This window comes from Tursiops truncatus, chromosome 11 (assembly GCF_011762595.2).
Source record: "Tursiops truncatus isolate mTurTru1 chromosome 11, mTurTru1.mat.Y, whole genome shotgun sequence".
In the NCBI taxonomy this organism is placed as follows: domain Eukaryota; kingdom Metazoa; phylum Chordata; class Mammalia; order Artiodactyla; family Delphinidae; genus Tursiops; species Tursiops truncatus.
Window position 1 is genome coordinate 58,790,169 of NC_047044.1, and position 20,764 is coordinate 58,810,932.

General features: G+C 47.0%; 2 protein-coding genes across 2 annotated transcripts; one reads left to right on the forward strand and one right to left on the reverse strand.

Annotated features, from left to right (window-relative positions):
• Positions 1-117: 117 nt before the first annotated feature.
• On the reverse strand, positions 118-2,657 carry TMT1B (thiol methyltransferase 1B). Its single transcript, XM_033866534.2, has 2 exons — positions 1,802-2,657; positions 118-560 (listed from the first exon to the last, which is right to left on the reverse strand). The coding sequence occupies exons 1-2, from the start codon at positions 2,297-2,299 to the stop codon at positions 324-326; spliced, it is 735 nt and encodes a 244-aa protein (XP_033722425.1). The 5' UTR covers positions 2,300-2,657; the 3' UTR covers positions 118-323.
• Positions 2,658-10,439: 7,782 nt separating this feature from the next.
• Positions 10,440-14,824, forward strand: OR10P1 (olfactory receptor family 10 subfamily P member 1). Its single transcript, XM_033867293.2, is given in 6 exon segments — positions 10,440-10,529; positions 12,941-13,005; positions 13,007-13,043; positions 13,046-13,276; positions 13,278-13,764; positions 13,767-14,824. Coding segments are annotated over 6 exon segments (951 nt in total). The 3' UTR covers positions 13,808-14,824.
• Positions 14,825-20,764: the final 5,940 nt, after the last annotated feature.

The following is a 20,764-nucleotide window of genomic DNA, read 5'->3' on the forward strand; positions in this document are numbered from 1 at the left end:
CACAGCCCAGGACAAAGGTGGTGGTTGGAGGGAGCGCAGGGCGCCTGGCAGGGATACTGGTGACTTTTGTGACCAGGTCCTGGGGGCACGTGGGTGTGGTCTCAGAAGTGGGGGGAACGCGGGGAAGGGACGGGGAGCTGTCCTAGGGGTAGTGGGCAAAAACTGGGAGACCCAGTCGAGGAATTTGCAGTTAGGGATATGACAGGGTGTAACTGTTTCCGCCCCGTAGTCAGGGTGGGAATAGAGCTTTCTCACTGCACAAGGCAGGGTTGAAGTTAGAGAAGGAGAGGGGCTCCCCGCGGAGAGGTGGGAGAAGGAGGGGCTTATTTCACCGCCTTTCCCATGATATGGGGCCCAACGGGTAACCACTTGATGGGAGGGGGTTGTCGTTCCATTTGGAGTTCAGAGAACTGGGCATTCTCCAGATCTTTCCAGGTCTCTCTGGTGAGGCAGCAGCCGTCCCCAATGTGTTTCCAGGTGGGCTCTAAAACCTGCTGCCACAGGAAGGCCCAGCTTCCACGCGGCTCAGCCACGTGCTCCCAGAAAAAAAACATTCCTCCCTGGGAGAGAAGAGAGAGCGTCACTTACCTGCTCCATTCCGCAACCTTCCTCTACTCTCACCTCCATCCCGCTGACCAAGCCTGGTCAGAACCTCTTGGTGGAGTGGGAGGTGCTGGCCTGCGAGTTTAGGGAGACCGTCCGGCTCTGTGACCTTCTCTGCATCCCCCGGCTCTTACCCCCCAACTCAAAGTGAGTGTGAAGAGCCTCCTGTGACCTAGGGGCCATGACCGGTGAGAGATTTTTAAACAATGACCCGAAGGCCAGCGTAGCCGAGGGCAGACTGATGGGGAGGTGGGGAACCAGGAGCAGAGATCTCATTGGATACAGAGATGCTCGCGCTGAGCCCTCTCCCGAGACCAAGACGCCTGCATCCCGGACATCTCAGCCAGCATCCCACGGAAGGGTGCACTGGGCTCCTGAGTGAGCTGGGGTTCCTCCAGCTCTTCCCTCCTCACTGTACCCTCCCTAGGTGATCTCATGCACCCAAAACAAAAAAACCAACCAAAAGTTACAAGTAACTCTTAACGTTAATGAATTTAAACCTTCCAGAGAGCATGAATCTAAAAGGAAATGTCCAACAGGTGATACAAGCCAGATATTCTACGGCCTTTCCTGTTTCGGTCTCAAATTCCAACGCGCTTGGAATTTACCAGCTACAAGCTGATCTAAATCTCCAGCTACGTCTTTTTCTGACCTCCAGATCTGGACTTAAAGTGCCTCTGGGTTTTCTGCCCGGCTGTCTCCATGGGACCACAGACCTAACAAGTCCCAAACAGGCTTCTTCTGTCCTGCAAATGGTACTTCTCTCTACCCTCCCTCACTCCCTCCACCAGTCGCTCATGCCAGAAACCTGGAAATCATCCTAAACTCCTTTCTGTCCACACCCAGTTCCAAACTTTATGGATTCCACTACCCCAATACCTCTACTTAGAACACTCTTTTGTTTCCGCCACTCCCTCCACCCCCTGCTTAACCCCTCAGATCTCAGTTTAAACACCACATCCCTAGGTGTCCTTCACCCCTCTTTCCCCCTTTGTTAGGCGGATCACCTGTGTGATTCCACAGCACCCTGTCCTGCCCCATCCAGGCCCTGGTCATATCTCCTGTTCACCAGCAGGTGGCGGTGGGTGGGTGTCTAATGCACTAGTGTCTGAGATTCCCCATCCTGGGTGCCCTGGACACCGGGGTGGCTGATGCTACGTTTGTTGCCCCGTGCCCATACACTTCCCATTCTGCTCACCGGCCTCAGTACTCTCCGAACTTCCTGCAGGACCCTCTTTGGGCTCTGCACCGAGCACAGCACCAAGGTGCTGACCACCACGTCCATGGAGCCACTGGCCAGCTGTTTCATGTCCTCTCCGAAAGCCACCACAAACCGTTCATATTCAAGATGCCTATTCTTGGCCATACTCTTTGTCAGGAACTTCTCAAAGTGAGGGTTCGGGTCCAGGCAGGTGATCCTGCAGCCACATGGGTAGAACTGGAAGTTGGCGCCAGTGCCACAGCCCAGCTCCAGCAGGGCCACCTTCCCCGAGGCTCCTGCCAGCCCCTTTATCTGGCTGAAGAGCTCCTGTTTCTTGCTGTCCATCTTGCGGTTGCACTTGACTGTCAGCATGGCCATCAGGTAGGGGAAATAGGTCTTGCACAGGGGCTCCCAGAAACCCAGCAGAGCCATGAGGTGCAGGGGCAGGGTCAGGATTAGCACCAGCAGCTGCAGGAGTCGGACCAGGGTGTCCATGGTAGCCTGGCTCTGAGTGGAGCTTCCCTTGGGTGGCTGGCCTGTCTCTCTGCTCCGCCGCTGCAGACTCGAGTCTCCTTTCGCCCAGCGATAGGACTTTGTTCCCTGTCTCCTACTTGGCCGTTTCCTCTTTGCCGGGGAGGAGTTGATGTATGAAATCTCTCCAGAGGGCGCCGGTCCCCAAATCCCGTAGGCTCTTCAACCAATTTTATTACGTGGGGGCGAAGAAACAGGTGGTGCCGGTGTGTCCTGAGTTCTGGAGCGCTGTGCCCAGTTGAAGAGGCTGGTGTGTGCTGATCATCTCAGAGGGACGCGGGAAGGGGGAGGGGAGCTACGTCTCAGATCACAGCTTCACGGGGGCCAAATGCCCCGGCAGAGCAGATGCCTGCGGCACGTCCCGGCCTCATTCCGGGCTCAGGTTCTGCTCAGTTTATGCAAGTTGGAAATTCTGGTTGGGTGCCCCTGGAACACCCCCAGGGCTTTGTAAACTGTAACATGCCTCTGCCCCAGATAGAAGCCAAACACAGAGAAGGATGTGTCAACCCCAGGGGGGCGGTCACAAAACTTCTCTGCTGGGCAGCTGCACAGGGGCTGCCCTGCCTCCAGCAGCGCCGTGTGGGAGACACTTTCCTGAAATAGCTCATCCCTGCCTGACTCAGGAATTGTCCCAGACCTTATCCCTCAGCCCCGCGCTGGCCGGGGCACAGTGGGTTTGACCGGCAGGACAGAGGCAGTGGACTTGGACAGAGCACCCGCCCCAACCAGGGACTTTGTTTAAAGTCGTCCTCCCCCAGAGGCCACCAATGACCCTGGGAAATGCTCCTCGTGAGACTTGAGGCTATTGGACTTTCCCTCTTGTAGAGTGCCCATGCGTAGTGGCTGAAGGAAGTTTTGTTTAGAGAAAAGAAAATCAACATTCATTTTATTGTTGAGTGGTATTCCATTTTATGGAGTTACCATAAATTATTTATCCATCCAGCTGTTGACGGACATTTGGATTGTGTCCAGTTTTTGTCTATTACAAATAGAACTGCTATGAACGTTTATGTCCATGTCTTTGTGTGGATATATGCTTACATTTCCTGTGTGTAAATACCTGCATGTGGAATGGCTATTCATTTATTTAAAATGTGTAATTATTCTTTTGTTTTGGTGGTATCATTTAATTTTTTTTTCTTCTTCTTTTTTTTTGGTTGTAGTAAAATGCACATAACAAAACTTACCATCTTCACCATTTTAATTGTACAATTCAGTGGTATTAAATATATTAACACTGTTGTGGACCCATCACCGCCATCCACCCCCATAATTCTTTTTTTTTTTTTTTTTGCGGTACGCGGGCCTCTCACTGCTGTGGCCTCTCCCATTGTGGAGCACAGGCTCCGGTCGCGCAGGCCCAGCGGCCATGGCTCACGGGCCCAGCCGCTCCGTGGCATGTGGGATCTTCCCGGACCGGGGCACGAACCCGTGTCCCCTGCATCGGCAGGCGGACTCTCAACCACTGCGCCACCAGGGAAGCCCGACATGACAATATTAAAGAAGTAACACTCTGTAAACAATGATATGCTATATAAAAAGCACTGAACTGTGAGTCAGAAATTCTGCACTTAGTTCCCATTCTACCATTTGCAAGCTAAGTAGCCTGTCATTTATCTGAGCCTTAGTTTCTTCCTTTGTTCCAAGGGAAAAATATGTTGTCCCTACCTCTCAGATGAGGCTCAAATGAAATAATGCAAGTGAGAGTGCTTTGTAAACCACTTGCATCATTCAGAGCTAAGATATCACTGTATGGTTATTATTATTTTGCCTAGTAAACATCAAGATGTGGAAGATCAGAGTAAAGCTTCAATCAAAGCCAGATAGCTGCTTTTACTGAGCTCTCCTTTTTTCTTCTCTCAGGGAAGAGTGTTGTGGATGGGAACTTGAAGTTTGCACCTGACCTAGGAGGGGATGTGTGACCTAGCAGAGCTAATGCAGGCTTGGGAAGAAGTCATGTGTTCCCTAGCATAGGTTGTCATTTTGTAAGGAATAGAATCCAAATCTTAACGTGAGGGGCAATATATATATATATATATTTTTTTGTGGTACGCGGGTCTCTCACTGTTGTGGCCTCTCCCGTTGCAGCACAGGCTCCGGACGCGCAGGCTCAGTGGCCATGGCTCACAGGCCTACCCGGACCGGGGCACGAACCCGTGTCCCCTGCATCGGCAGGCGGACTCTCAACCACTGCGCCACCAGGGAAGCCTGCAATATATTCTTAATGTGAAACCAGATTTTACTGGCTAGAGAAAAATTAATCCTTGCTACAGTGAGGTGCGCTTGCTTTTTAGATAACTTGTGAGGAAACTGGCTACCGCACGCAAACCTACTCCATTCATGCAATCAGAGAGCTCCTCCCCACTTTGGATCTGGTAAAATCTGGACAGAGGAGAGCTTCTAGCAACACTTGGCTAAAATCTGAACATGGTTTGAGAAAGAGGAAGAAGAAACCTTTTCCTTCTTAAGTCCTGGGTCTTTAAGGACTCTTTTGCTGTGTGATACAGGGATGAGTTAAATAAAGCTGCCGTCTAGTCCTTTTATTCTGGACTGCTCTGTCCAGAGTTCCCTGGCCAGACAGGAAAGAAATGGTGTAAATATCCATTATAGCACTGGGAGCGATTTTTTTTTTCACTTGGGGAAGCCTGGAGAGGCAGAAGGATGCTGCCAGGGGCTGAGATATGGCCGTGGATGGGGGGGATGAACTTCTCCCCACCTCTTTGGGTTTGCTGGGAGGAGGCATCACTTTGACCTACTACAGGTGCTCTCCTGGTAAGAGAGAACTGGAGGTTGACTTATCTGAATTCTCACTCCCTACCTCCCATGGGGAGCAGAGAAATTCCCATGAGGACAGAAAGGAAGGCTCTTGTTATCACGCAGGGAACCAGGAGAGCTTTTTGGCCTGGGCCTTGTATTCCTGAAAGCCCTCAAGTATAGATTTTGCTATTATTGCCAAGTAAGGTCACATTGTCTTTGCATTTATTGATTGTATTAGAAGTTTTGGTTGGTTAAAAATAAACATAAAAAATAGACCAATGTTTTATATATACACTTACACTACCAAATGTAAAGTAGATAGCTAGTGGGAAGCAGCCGCATAGCACAGGGAGATCAGCTCGGTGCTTTGTGTCCACCTAGAGGGGTGGGATAGGGAGGGTGGGAGGGAGGGAGACGCAAGAGGGAGGAGATATGGGGATATATGTATACGTATAGCTGATTCACTTTGCTATACAGCAGCAACTAACACAACATTGTAAAGCAATTATCCTCCAATAAAGATGTTAAAAAAATACCAATGTTTTAGTAACTCTGTTCTGGCACTCATTCATTTTCTAATATACCCACAGTCTGAAAAATGGAAGAACACTAGCCCTCTCTCACTCTTGGGGTGACCTCGCCTGCCACATGCAGATTGTAGATAGGATGTGAAATCAGTTATGACAGTTGTAGAAAGTTAACTCATGGTTTCCTATGTTCTGAAACAGTGCAGAAACTGCATTTCCCCTTTCAAGAAAGGCACTAAAAACAATGGAAAACCGTGAGTGCCAGTCTTATGGGCCAACTTATTAATATCACAGAAAGCTGTGACCTCACTCCACACCCAAGCAACTCCAGTCCTGCCGGGCTCCTGAAGCACTCCCCAAAGAGCAGAACCCCAGAGAATTGTCACTGTTTGACCTTTCTGGAAGATCCCTGGAAAAGCCCCACTCACAGGCCTTGTCTTTATCTGGTCAGTGAGGAAAGCCCTATCATCAGGGCATTGGTCAAATAATCAGTGACAATATTTTAAGATTGAAGCTGCCCAGTGTGGATGGACCTAGAGACTATCATACTAAGTGAAGTCAGACAGAGAAAGGCAAATATCATATGATATCACTTATGTGTGGTATCTAAAAAATGAGTATAAATAAATACATCTTCCTTTTAAAACAACACCACCACCACAACATAGAGCTCATTCCAACAATTCCATTCCTAGGTATATACCAAAGAGAACTGAAAACATATCCACTCAAAAATTTGTACATGGGCTTCCCTGCTGGCACAGTGGTTAAGAATCCACCTGCCAATGCAGGGGACACGGGTTCGAGCCCTGGTCCGAGAAGATCCCACATGCTTTGGAGTAACTAAGCCCGCGAGCCACAACTACTGGGCCCAAGCGCCACAACTACTGAAGCCCACGCGCCTAGAGCGCCATGCTCTGCAACAAGAGAAGCCACCACAATGAGAAGCCCATGCATGGAAGAGTAGGCCCTGCTTGCTGCAGCTAGAGAAAGCCTGCTCAGAGCAACGAAGACCCAACGCAGCCAAAAATAAATCAATAAAATAAATAAATTAAAAAAAAATTTGTACGTGTGGGAACTACACTCAATATTTTGTAATAACCTATAAGGGAAAAGAATCTGAAAAAAAAAGATATATATGTATGTATAACTGAATCACTTTGCTGTACACCTGAAACTAACACAACGTAAATCAACTATAATTCAAAAAAAAAATTGTGAGGGTTTGTTGCAGAGTTATTCATAGTAGCCCCAAAGTGTAAACAACCAAAGTGCCCTTAAACTGATGTGTGGATAAATAAAATATGACATATCCATACAATGGAATATTATTTGGCAATAAAAAGGATATAAACTGATACATGCTACAACATGGATGAAACTTGGAAACGTTACGCTAAGTGAAAGAGGCCTGATACAAAACTCCACATGTTGCATGATTCTATTTATATGAAATATGCAGAAGAAGCAAATCCATTCGAGAGACACTGGGGGAGGGATGAATGGGAAGTGACCGCTAAGGGGTACAGAGTAACTTTTTGAAGTGATGAAAATGTTCTAAAATTAGGTAGTGGTGGTGGTTACATAACCCTGTGAATATACTAAAACCCACTGAATTGTGCACTTTATATTTTTTAAACTATATATTTTAAAATTATTTGGCTGTGCCATGCGGTACGCAGGATCTTAGTTCCCTGACTAGGGATTGAACCCGGGCCCCAGCAGTGAAAGCGCTGAGTCCTAACCACTGGACCACCAGGGAATTCCCAAGAATTGCGTACTTTAAATGAGTGGATTTTGTATTACGTAAATAAGCACTCAATAAAGCTGTAAAAAATAATAAAAATAAAACCAGGTTCCTTTTGTCTCTCCACATTAAAAAGAAAATAGAAGCAATGATTTCTACCCTTGGGTCAGTAGTTCTCAACTGGGGGCGGTCAGACTAGGTCTGGAGACACTTTGTCACAACTGGGGAAAAGGGTGTTACTGGCATCTAGTGGACAGAGGCCAAGGGTGCTGCTAGCCATCCTACAAGGCAAGAACAGCCCCTCACAAGCAAGAATGACCTGGCCGCAAATGTCAATCATACCAAGATTGAGAAATCCTGCCCTAGATCAAAGTCCATGAGGACAGAGCTGGGTACATGGTGCACCCGGTCCCTCCCACAGCTGCCAAAGTCCTTTGGTGCAACGGCATCGCCTGTGTTGAGAGCAGTTGTTAGAATCCATCCCAAGAAACTCCCTTTTAAAGCAATGGTAAGGACGTGAACCACAATCATCTCTCTAGGGGTGTCCTTGGGAGAGCCTTCTGTCTGGTCTTAGCTCCAAGAACAGTTATACTGCCCTGAGTAGTCTATCTCTGTTTTATCTCATGGACACTGTGAACTCTGGAACTGACTGCACTTTCCTTTCTGGGTTGGCTGCTAAACAGTTTTGAGCCAAACTTGTGGCCCAACCTTAGGAAGGGCATAGGTCTTATATTTTGCATTTTAAAGTTTCATTCTTGGCTCTATTTTATATCCCTAACTTTTTCTTTTTTAAAAATTTATTTTCTTTCTCTTTATTTCCTTTGCTCCTACTTTTCCCCTTTTTTTGGTTTGTTTGTTATGTCTTTGTAAGCTATTTATGCTGGGCAACAAGAAACGAAACACCGAATCGACAAATATAAACAGCGAGTCTCCCCTTCGCTCTGGGATGGAAGTTCATAGGGCAGAGTGGTGGGTAGGTTACAGACGCATCGTGAGGACTGTGGGCAGGGGCCAATGACCTCCCCAAAGGATGCCCTCGTTCTTGCTCCAGAAGCCTGGCTGGATGCTGAGGGGGCAGGATGTGAGAAAGTAGGGGGATTCTTAGAGGAGGTCAGCTGTTCCTGGGTTGCCGTGTAAGACACTGTGGCCTCTTGATGTTGGAAGCAGCTGGGCTTTCAGAGGACAAGTCACAGATGTGGGGACAGAGCTGGTAATGGAGGGATTCCCAGCTGGGCAGGACTGGGTAGTGTATTAGAGTGTCTTGGACTGGGAGCCAGAGATTTGGCTTCTAGGTTTCAAGTCCCAGCTTCACCCTCGTTGGCCAAGTGACTTTGCAGTCACGTCGTAGCTCCTTAGTTTTCTGTTTTTACTAAAACATGGTAGTAATACCTGCTAGGCCTGTCTCTACGGTTGATTCGAGGACCAAATGAGATCATGACATTGCTGAATTGCTCTATTCATTGCTAGGCTGCAAACTTTTTCTTTTTATTTATTTATAAAAATTGAAGTATAGTTGATTTACAGTATCATGTTAGTTTCAGGTGTACAGCACAGTGATTCAGTTACACACACACACATATATAACTGAGTGTATATATATATATATATATTCTTTTTTTAATATATATATATTCTTTTTCAGATTCTCTTCTCTTACAGGTTATTACAAAATATTGGGTATAGTTCCCTGTGTTCTTCTTTCTTTCTTTCTTCTTTTTTTTTTTTTAACGTTGAGGGACAAAATTAATTGTTCAGTTATTGTGGCTGTGATTACCATTGTACTTGTGGAGATGTTCTCATTTGAGGTCATTACTGCTGCCAAGGCTCTGGGGTCTGCGGGGCTGGTGGGCAGACCTGAGGGAGACCTGGCTGACCCCGAGGAATTAGTTAAAACTTACACAGCAACCCAGAGGAGAAAGTATTTGTTAATCATTAAGTTACATGTGGATGTACGTAAAACGCTCCTTAGACTTTCAGAGCTAAAAGGATCTCAGGGGGTTGGAGAGCCAGTCTCCTGCCCCAAGCTCACTCTCTCAGGAGCTCTTAGCACCTGTGAGATCTTCACTTACCCATTTTCCCCACGAAGTGAAAGCTCAGCCCCGGAGAGTCAGGAAGCTCTGGGGTTCAGGATACATGGATTTCCTAGACTTACGTGTGTCTTTGTGATCTCTAGGCTGGAGGCCACTATAGTTCTAGTTCCCTGGGTCTAACCTGATGTTTTCAGCTGCAACTTGAGACCCGTTTCATCTTCTAATCTTTGTGGGCTTGGCTGACAGCCACGGATCCCGTTTCTCTTTTTATTATTCTTCAGTTCTTTTTCCCTCTCCTTGGCTCCCCTCATGTCCACCCATCAACCCACACCCCAGATACTGCAGCCAACCAATTTCTATTTTCATCTGAATAAAAATGTTGTTAGGAGAAAGGTCACAGGACATGATGAAGAAAACCCGCTCCTTGCCCTAGAGGCTGGGAGCGGAGGGCCTCCTGAAGCTCCTCTCTACTCAAAGTTGTAACTTTCAAGGTACTTTTCCTTCAACCTTGGTATCCTTTGGGTAGCTTCTTTTTTGGTTTTGAAATTTTATTGTCTTCCCAGACCAGGGTGGAAATGGACATGGCGAACTCACCTTCTCCCTCTCCCGATTCATGTGACACAAGGCTGAGTTTTATTATATACCAGACACTGTGCTAAGTGCTTTTCATACATTATGTTATTTAATTCCTACAACAACCCTATGACGTAGGAATTATCTTTGTTTTACAGATGAGAAAACCGAGTCTCTGAGAGGTCCGAGTCACACAGCTTGGTGGTGAAACCAGGAGTCTAACCTGGAGAGTGATCAGTGATAGGCAGCTGAGGTAGAAAGGGCATTGGACTTGGGGTCAGAGGCTTGGGTTTGGGTCCTGGCTCGATTACTGACTAATGGGACTTGGGCAAGTCACACCTATCACATGTCCTGGCCTCAGCCTTCTCATCTGCAAAGAGATAATAATAACACCTGGTTCACTAGACAGATGATGGGATTTAACTGAAGTGATTATTCAACTAGGGCTAGACTCAGCAGATGCTCGGGCAATGTCCACTGTAGCAGAGCTGCACACGTGGGGCAGGCAGCCCCCGCAGCTGGCCCCCAGCCACTCTACCTCCTGGAGCTCAGGCTCTCATGTAATCCCCTGCCCTTGAGTAAACGGACACACCAGGTCCTTGACACGTTGGGGCTCACAACGTGGCAGATGCCTTTCCTCTGAGCGAGAGAGGGAGCGTGAGAGAGAGTGATCAAGATCACAGGCACGGTCTTTTGTAACCTGGACATTTTGGGGCTAAAATTAGGGACTTACTTCTAACTGATTGTGCACAGCAAAAGTAATAGACTGTTGGGCTTCCCTGGTGGTACAGTGGTTAAGACTCCACGCTTCCACTGCAGGAGGCTTGGGTTCGATCTCTGGGTGGGGAAGTTCCACCTGTCGCAAGGTGCGGCCAAAAAAAAAAAAAAAAGTAATGGGCTGCCACTTTTGAGATTGGGTTACAAAAAGCCTCTGACTTCCATCTTGCTGACTCACGCTCTCTCACTCTCTCCCTCGCTCACTCCCTCGGAGGGAAGGTAGCTGTGCCATGGTATAAGCTGGAACCGATGGCAAGGAATGGGTGTCCCCAGCCAGTGAGCGCCTGAGACCTGACAGCAGCCCCAGGAGTGAGCCTTGGAAGCAGCCCCTCTCCCAGGGGAGCCTTGGGATAAGGGCATCCTGGTTGCCATCTTGACCGCAGTCTTATGAGAGCCACAGGCACCCAGCTAAGTCACACTCGGATTTTTTTTTTTTAATGTTTTTACTTTACAGTTGTCAACCTTCAGATATCTTTTTAAAATTTTATTTATTTGGCTGCCGTTGGGTCTTCGTTGCTGCGCGCAGGCTTTCTCTGGTTGCAGCAAGCAGGGGCTACTCTTTGTTGCGGTGCTCAGGCTTCTCATTGTGGTGGCTTTTCTTGTTGTGGAGCACGGGCTCTAGACACGTGGGCTTCAGTAGTTGCAGCACGCAGGCTCAGTAGTTGTAGCTCACGGGCTCTAGAGCACAGGCTCAGTAGTTGTGGCACGTGGGCTTAGTTGCTCCATGGCATGTGGGATCTTCCCAGACCAGGGCTCGAACCCGTGTCCCCTGCATTGGCAGGCGGATTCTCAGCCACTGTGCCACCAGGGAAGCCCCCCACATTCGGAATTTTGACTCAGAAACATTGAGTTTATAAATGCTTGTTGTTTCAAGTTACTAAGTTTTGAAATGATACAGCATGGAAGGCTGTGGAGGGGATGTGGTTTTTCTGGGAGAAGCAGAGGAGACTTCTTAGAGGGTGTGTGTCTGTGCTTGGCCTGGAAAGGTGGGCAGGACGCAAACTTGAAGAGGAGAAAGGTTCTCAGGCAGGGGAATGGCAAGCAGGTGTATTCCAGGAATGTGAGATCTGGTCTGGCGGAAATCACCTCACCTACCTATGGATCTGATGGAAACATCCTACCTGAGGCGAGAGTGGGCTCTTCCCTATCAGGCGTGCTCGGCTCTGCCCTTAATTCACTGAATGATCCAGGATGAACCAGATGAGCTTTTCCAGATCTCAGCTTCCTCCTCTGTAGACTGGAGTCTGGACAAGTAGATCTTTCAAGTCCCCTTCCTTTTACCATCTCCTCACCCACAGCTCAGAGAGAGGGGATGACCTGGAATGTGGCTACTCAGAGATTCACCACACGGGGGAGATGTGATATCATTTTGAATACCTCCAGAGTTACACTGCTCTTCCGGAAAGAAGTCTGCCTTTTTGGGTCCATTGCCCGGACTCTCTACCACCTCCTTCCTGTTTTTTATTTATAACTATTTTATTATTTTATTTTATTCAAATACTATCTTTTATTTCACTTAAAAATTTTAAAGTGGTAGAGCAAAAATACCTAAGGCAGCCAGGACTTTGGTGTTAAATGAGGTTTAAAAGAAGTTTTTTTTTTTTTTTTTTTTCCGGTACGCGGGCCTCTCACTGTTGTGGCCTCTCCCGTTGCAGAGCACAGGCTCCGGATGCGCAGGCTCAGCGGCCATGGCTCATGGGCCCAGCCGCTCCGCAGCATGTGGGATCTTCCCGGACCGGGGCACGAACCCGTGTCCCCTGCATCGGCAGGCGGACTCTCAACCACTGAGCCACCAATCTACCTAAAATCTAGTTTCTGAGAACGAAGCAATGCATTCTGTGGTTAAGATTGATTGCAGAAATTTTACTTCAAGCAAGAGAACTTAAAATTTTACAGAACTTTACAGGAACTTGTAGAAATGCTCAAATCGTAAACCTGGAAACAACCTAAGTGCTCTTCTCACAGCCTTTCTATGACGCATATGTCTCAAAAATGTGCACTGACAATCAGAAACATTCGCTATTCACCAAATTGCAAAATTAAACTACTGATAAAAACATTTCCAAAGGCACAAGTAGGCATAATTGGTTGAAAGTAAATCAGATATTTAAAAATACCAAAATATGTTAAAACAAATTCCATCTTTTTCTTTTCATGTTTCATATATGATTTTTTCTTATTGTGTGATCAACAGATCAAAAACACATGTTTGGGGGTGCTTCTGGTCTACCGGGTCACCCTGCTGGGCAACTCACTGATCCCTCCTCACCCTGGCAGACGCTGCCCTGCACTCGCCCATATGCACTTCTTCCTGCGCCACTTCTCTGTGGCGGGGCTCCTCTACACCAAGACCATCGTGCCCAGGATGCTGGCCGACCTCCTCTCCTCCGTCTCCGCCATCCCGCCCACCGGCTGCTTCACCCAGCTGTACTTCTCGCTCCCTGTCATCGCTGAACGCGGCCTGCTCACGGCCATGGCCAGTGACCGCTATGCTGCCGTCTGCCGGCAGCTGCATCACTCCACCCTGATGGGGCCAGGGAGTGTGTGTGCGCATGGTGGGCACCTCCTACCACATGGGCATCATCACCGGCACCACTCACTCCATCTTCATCTTCACTTTGCCTTTCCCTGGTACCAACACCATCCATCACTTCCTGTGTGACGTCCTGCCTGTGCTGAGGCTGGCCAGCTTGAGCACCTTGTGGGGTGAAGTGGGCAATCTTGCCCTCACGATAGCCTTTATCCTGACCCCCTTCTCATTGACTGTAGCCTCCTATGCCTGTATTCTTAGCATCATCCTTGGGGTCGCGACATCCCAGGGACGTTGAAGAATCTTCTCTACCTGTTCCTCCCACCTACTTGCAATCATGTTCTTTTTTGGGATGGGGACTGTTGCCTACATGAGGCCATGGGCAGGCTCCTCCCAGGACGGGGACCAGATCCTTGCCGTCTTCTACACAGCTGTCACTCCCATGTTCAACCCTTTGGTCTACACTCTGAGAAACAAGGAGGTCACGGGGCAATGAGGCAGCTCGTGAAGAGATATGTCTGGAGCCCTTGACCCCCTCAAGTGCTTGGAGATAAGGGCCTGATCCTTGGAGATTTTCAAGGAGGAGGGCTCAGCTGGAGTCCCTGCTCTGGGTGGTGTGGGTGCCAGCTCGAGGGCCCAGGGCTCTGACCTGCTGCTCAGAGCTTGGCTTCTGGGGCCTGTTCTTACAGCCTTGACCTGACTTGTTTGTAGGTACAAAGCTGGAGAGATATGCACTTGGGGGAGGTTGAGGAGGTGCCCGTTTTGTGCGATGATTGAGCAATTCTGGTCTTTCATGAGGTTCAGGGCGCCTTCCTGGGCTACGATTCCTGTAGACAGTGTTTCTCCCCCTTCTCCCAGACTCCTCACTGGAAGCCTTTCTCTTTCCCATCAGTCACCTCCGCTACCACATGAGCTCCTTTACTTCAGGTGCGAGGTCTGACCTGGGGTAGGAACAGGGCAGGGAATAGTTGACCTGGCTTTGGTGCTTCAGGTGCCGAGTCTTGCTTGGTGTTGCTTTAGGTCTGGAAGCATCTGTCTCGTTACTTTGTTGTGACTTACAGGTTCTCTCCCGGGATCCCGGAGATGTTGATATTCTCTACTTAGCTTCTTTCTCACCCATGGACTGACTTCCTCTTCACCTCCTCTGATCCTAGGGTAGAAATGCACATACATCTCTAGACTCTGACTCTGATCAGAAGGTCTGGTCTGGCTCCTGGACTCCCACGATGATGCTTTTGTTTCTTGTAAACTGTCCACTATTTGTGCTTGAAGCCACCTTAATTTGCCTGCCGGGAGGATCTAACACCATTTTACTTTTCTTGGGCAGCCCATTCTTGCTTGTTTATAAACTCTCCTTTAGCACTAAGCTGCAAGAGGGACAGTGTAATATAAGCAGGAAAATCACTCTCAAGGCACAGTACATGAGGGCCTTTAAAATAGCATTGATTTTCATTTACAAAAGTAACACTGTTAATTGCAGGGAATTTTGCGTCCAGAAGAAAAGACAGTAACTATTAATACTTTGGTGTTAATAATGCCCTTGGGAACTTATTGTGGTCTGGTTTCCCTCTGTATATGTATATATGCGTATTTTTAAAAATTAAAAAAATGGGATTATATTGTGTGAATTGCTCACGACTTTTGTTTTCCACTTTATCAAAATATATTGTAATGTTTTACCATATAAATAGGCTTCTAAAGCATTATTTTAATATCTATATAGTTGGATACTAAAATTTAAAGCAATCTTCTATTATTGGAATTAAATATTTTTGTTATTGCTTTTGCTGAGATAGATATCACTGCAGTTATATCTTTGTATACTTATGCTTTTCAGAGCACAAACTTCTAGAAATGGAATTGCTGAGTCAAAACATACGCACAATTTCAGAGCTTTTGAAACATACTGCCAAATTGCCGTCCAAAAGAATTTTTGTTGTTTTACCGTCCAACTGAGGGCAGTCCAATCTTCAGGGCAAGGAAATGGACTAAGGGTCAGGAAGGGTTAGATAGCCCAGGGAAGAACAGGGTGGGGAAGGAATGGATGTCTAGGATCTTGTAATGCAGAAAAGACCTGATGAGAAGGACATGAACTCACTTCCCCTCAGTCTACCAAGGACTGTGAGACACACTTGGACTGAGAGTGCAACACGAGGCATCAAAGCTAGACTCAAGGAATGACTTCCTGATAGAGTTGGTATCTGAACAAGACAAGGGGAGAGACTTTTTCCTCATGTTCTGAGCTAAGGGTGGAGGCAAGAGGAGGAGGATGTGTTGAAATTGGACGGGCTCAGCCCTAAGTGGCTTCGTGCTTCTTTCACCCGAGGTGGTGACCATCAGCTCTGGAGGCTGAGGTCCCCTATTTTCAGGAACCCCATACAGAGTTGCCAAAACAATACTGGATGTTCTGTTAAATTTGAATTTCGGATGAACAACAAGTAATTTTGTTTGTTTGTGTGTTTTTTTGTTTGGTTTGTTTTCTCGGTACGTGGGCCTCTCACCGCTGCCGCCCCTCCCGTTGCGGAGCACAGGCTCCGGACGTGCAGGCTCAGTGGCCATGGCTCACGGGCCCAGCCGCTCCGTGGCATGTGGGATCTTCCCGGACCAGGGCACGAAACCGCGTCCCCTGCATTGGCAGGCGGACTCTCAACCACTGCACCACCAGGGAAGCCCAACAACAAGTAATTTTTTGGTATAAGTGTGTTCTGTGAAATATTTGGCCAGAAGGATTTTTAGCACCATTTTATCTTTCTCAAGAAAGCAATATTTGGGACATGCGTACGTTAAAAAATTATTCTTTGTTCATCAGAAAATCAAATTTGATTAGATGTCTTATATTTTTATTTGCTACATCTGGCAACTCTATCCCCAGGCGCTATTCAAGCAGGGCTGGAACTGCAGGTGGAGGTCAGGATCTAAGTAGAAAGCTCTGATCATCTCCATTTAGGAAGAAGGAAGCCACTTGGGAAAAAGTAATTTCCTCTGATGTGAGTCCTTTGAGCAGAAACTCACTCTTAGTACTCGCGTGAATGCTGGTCTTCCTGTAAGTGCAAAAGAGGATATGGAAGGCTGGGGATGGAGGAGTCCATGTCTGTCCTTGGGAATAAGGGACATTAAAGAGTGGAATAGGGTTCCTTAATATATTAGCAAGTCTAGGAGTGGAGAATATGGAGCTGGCTAAGGAAGGTTTACCAGAAGGCTGGTTACAGATAGCACTATGGCACAGTGGTTTAGAGCTTGGCTTTGGTGCTAGAAAGCTCCAAGATCCAATCCTGACTGCCATTTACTATCTGTGAGATCTTGGGAGGTTTCTTAACACTTTTATACCTTAATTTTTCCTAATGTGTAAAACAATGATTTCCATCATTTCTATGCTTCACAGGATAGTCGTGAGGATAAAATGTAGCCTTCCCAGTCATTCTTTGCTATATGGTCACTTAGCATCATCTGAAATCAACTTATTAGTTTATGGTTTCTCTCCTTTCACTAAAATACTTGTCCTATAAAGGCAAGGATGCTGCCTGTCTTGTTCACTAGTGTATTCTAGTGCCTAGAATAGTGCCTGGCACATGGTAGATGTTCAAGAAATGTTTGTTGAATAGATAAATAAATATTAAAAAATTGCTCAGCACAGTGCATGGCAAATAGTAAAGTGTTAAATAGTTTATTTTGATTACTAGTATGATTGGTACTGCTACCATTTGCATTTCTGTGAACTTCAGTGAAAACTTTCATTGAGGTTTTTAGACATCTTAAAAATTTGGGGGCTTCCCTGGTGGCGCAGTGGTTGAGAGTCCGCCTGCCGATGCAGGGGACGTGGGTTCGTGCCCCGGTCTGGGAAGATCCCACATGCCGCAGAGTGGCTGGGCCCGTGAGCCATGGCCGCTGAGCCTGTGCGTCCGGAGCCTGTGTTCCGCAACGGGAGACGCCACAGCAGTGAGAGGCCCGCATACTGCAAAAAAAATAGAAATAAATAAATAAATAAAATAAAAATTAAACATTTCTATATATGGGCATGTAAAGTATATAAGTTAAATATCTATAAAATTATAATGACCTCTATTTCTCATCTGTTAAGTGATACAATAATATTTTCTGGAAAAAGATCTGTTACATTCCAAATCATTTGTTTACATATAAGAACAGCTGACAGATATGTGTAATTTTACAAGGCTCGGAGAACAATACTTTTCCTAAAAGTAAAAGATGAGTTTTAATAATTTGTTGAATCTTAAAAGTCGAAAGGTAAAAATGTGATACATTTGCTAACTATAGACACAAGTGATGTAATATAGGCTTATACTTCTCAAAGATGGAAACAGCAGAAGTATTATTTTCTCTAAAACAACGTACAAAAAAGGAACATACATAGAATAAGAAAATATAAAAAATGACAAAAGTGAAGTAAAATAGATTTAACAATGAATGTAAATGAGATATACTACCTTTATTTTAAGAGAATTACATTTGTGACAAAGAAAAGGAAATCTGATTTATAAAAATCTCAGCTATAAGAGATTTCATAGAAAAACTGAAATTCAAAGCATAATATATAATATATTGTAGATGATATACTACATTGTGGGTAAATATAATAGACTTCTCTTGAGTTTTCTAAATTATGTTTGGTGGTTGAAGAAAAATTCTAATACAGTCTTCTGTAGTTCTAACTGTATAATATATAGATCAAATATTTAAGAAAATTCAATTTTAAATAAGAGAGGGTAAACAAACATAAACAGAGAGTAAATTCCTATATATAAACATAAGTGATGCATATAATTTAAGCTTATATTTCTCAAAGGTGAAAGTGAATGGGTAATTATTTATTTAAAAGCAAAATACAAAAAAAAAGGAACATAGAACAAAGATATTAAAATGGCAAAAGTAAAGAACAATAACAGATCTTTACAGTCAATGTAAATGAGATAAATCCCTCCCGTTTCAAAATATGGTGTCTACTATATATGTGGGAGTGGGGGGAAAAGCTGAAGCTTTGAAAAGTCACAGCTATCAAATGCTACATAAAAAAGTTAAAAATCAAAGTTTTAATAAGATACACCATATAAAAAATTTTAAGTCAGCACCATAGTGATGTGAGACGTTCTCTTTGTTTCTCCCCTTCAATCTACAACCAGTAAAACATGCATAATTCAACAAAGGTACCTCTGCCCAACACACCAGGACACCACAGAAAGCCACACACCTGCACATCTAAAGCGGGGGTGGGTGGGTAGGCGGGAAACAGAGGAGGCAGAGCCAGGGGATAAGCAGATTTGGCACATGTGGTCCCAGACCCCCAGCTGAGCCTGTAGTCCCAGGGAAGCCGGTGGCTGCAGGGAAGGTGGCACACATGACTCAGGCCTGCATGATGCAATAGCGACCACAGCCACAAGAAATCATGCAACAGCAGAGCCCACCACCCCATTTCTATAGCTGGAGAGGCACTCGTGACTCTGGCCCCTTGCCCACAGCAGCAGCACCTGTGAACTCAGCAACTCCAGATGCAGCAGAGGAACCCGTGACCACAGCTTCCCCGAAACTTTTGCCTTCCCCCTGGGGTGGTGGAGCCTGCATCCCAGGAGACCCCGAAGGTAGCAGAGATGCCAGCCATCCCAGAACCCCAGGTGGTGACATTCGCCACAGCAGCAGCAAGGCACCAGTGACCCTGGATGCACAAGCAGCAACAATGAGGGCACTGGGCAACTACCTCTGGCGGAGGTAGTGGAGGGTGGAAAGTGTCAAATCTCTAATATAACCAGAGGCAGCTCAGGTAAGAGGGACCGAAAACTGGTGTTATAGTACCACCTACTGAAAACAAGAGAAAAACCGCTAATTACTAACCTGTTGAATCATTATAATCTTTTTTTTTTTAAAGCAGCTTTTCCTAAAGAAGAAAGGTGTTCACTACTTCAAATGTACCAGCAGAGAAACAACTCATCAAACACCATGAAAAACCACAGTAACACAGTAGCACGAAATTAAAATGACAATTCTCCAGAAATGAAACTCAAAGCCACTTCATTTGTTACATAAACACATTTCTGGTTTCAACAGAAACATTTTTCTTTTAAAAGACAGAAATGTAACTAAAACCATCTAAAAGTAAAGAGTTTGGAAAATATGAGACAGTCTCATGACTGGATATGATTCCTTGTACTCCTTACAGTAGAGTAAACCCTCTACCAACTATGAAATCAAGTAATTCATGAATAAACAAAAGTATGAAAAGAAGCAAATATTTGTTTAACAGGAAGTAATTTTGCAACGTGGATTGCATTTCTTCACTGTTTAGATCATGAGTTAAATTTGTTAAAATGAACAAGTACTAGGGAAAATTATGTAGCTTCTCTCTCTCTCTCTCTCTCTCTCTCTCTCTCTCTCTCTTTAGTTCTCTGTACTTTTTTAGTGACTAGACCAACAAGCAAGCATACCCGTGATGGGTCCTGAGAGAAATTCTCTCCTGGGGAGGAAAACCGAAGTAGTGGCCATTCCCTCTGCAAGGGACCTAAATGTCTCTCTGACCAGTAATGTGTATTCTATCATAATGCAAAAAGAAAAATAAGAGATAAAATTATTAATTAGTAAACTCACCCGGTCTTTGGAAAACTAGAAGGGCTCCTGGTCCGGCACCTGGCTCAGCTCTTGCGACACCGCCTGGAGCGAGGAGGAGCTGGCGCCCAGCGCCCGAGGAGGTGGGCCTCGTGCTGGAGCGCGGCGGCCTGACGCTCGACGTGAACCGGCGGCTGCGCGAGCCTGCTGCTTCCTGGATGACGACCTGCAGAAGGAGCGCAGGCCTGCGCCCTGTGGCACTCCTTGGGGCGCCGCGCAGACGGCGCCGTGTGGCACGAGGTGGCCCGCGACCGCGGAAGCTGCGGAGCGCGAGGCGCACCCGGACGCCCTGCTGCGCGGGAACCTGGAGCTCACCGAGCAGCTGCTGCTGCTGGACCGGGAGCGCGGGGCGCGGGCGGCGGCTCCTGCAGCTCCATCGATAGCCAGGCCGGCTTGAGCGGGCCAATGGCGGGCGACGCGGCGGGAGACACGGGCGACTGCAACAGCCCAGACGCCCACCAGCACTTCCCGGCCCCGCTGCTGCCCCCCGGACCGCACAGGGCCCGCAAACAAGGCCGTCGCCACTTGCATGTCCCTGGACGACCTGTTGGCGCCATCTCACCGCCGAAGCATCCCCAACGGCCTGCACGGTAAGGAAGGCACTGGCCGGGCAGCGCGGGTCTCGGGCGCACAACCCCTTCCCCCACAGGTGGCCGCCACTCTAGAGCCCTCCTCCAGCTGGCGTCCGGCTCTGGGCAGGGAGATCCCAAGCCCACCTGCAGTGGGGCTTTGGGTGGTGATTTTCTGGTTAAAAGATGGAGGCGTGGAATCAGCAGTGGGCCCGGGACCCGCCAGACCCCAGAAAAGTTTCTCTCCGGCGGAGTTATGAGTATTAGAGGCTGGAACTGTGGGGCTGGCTGGAGGCGCCGCATCCCA

What these genes read in the sequence shown, in the direction of transcription:
- TMT1B (XM_033866534.2), bottom strand. Translation starts at nt 2,299, where the DNA reads ATGGACACCCTGGTCCGACTCCTGCAGCTGCTGGTGCTAATCCTGACC. An exon ending in TTCGGAGAGTACTGAGGCCG is followed by an intron (nt 561 to 1,801) that starts GTGAGCAGAATG and finishes CTTCTCTCCCAG; the next exon opens with GGAGGAATGTTTTTTTTCTG.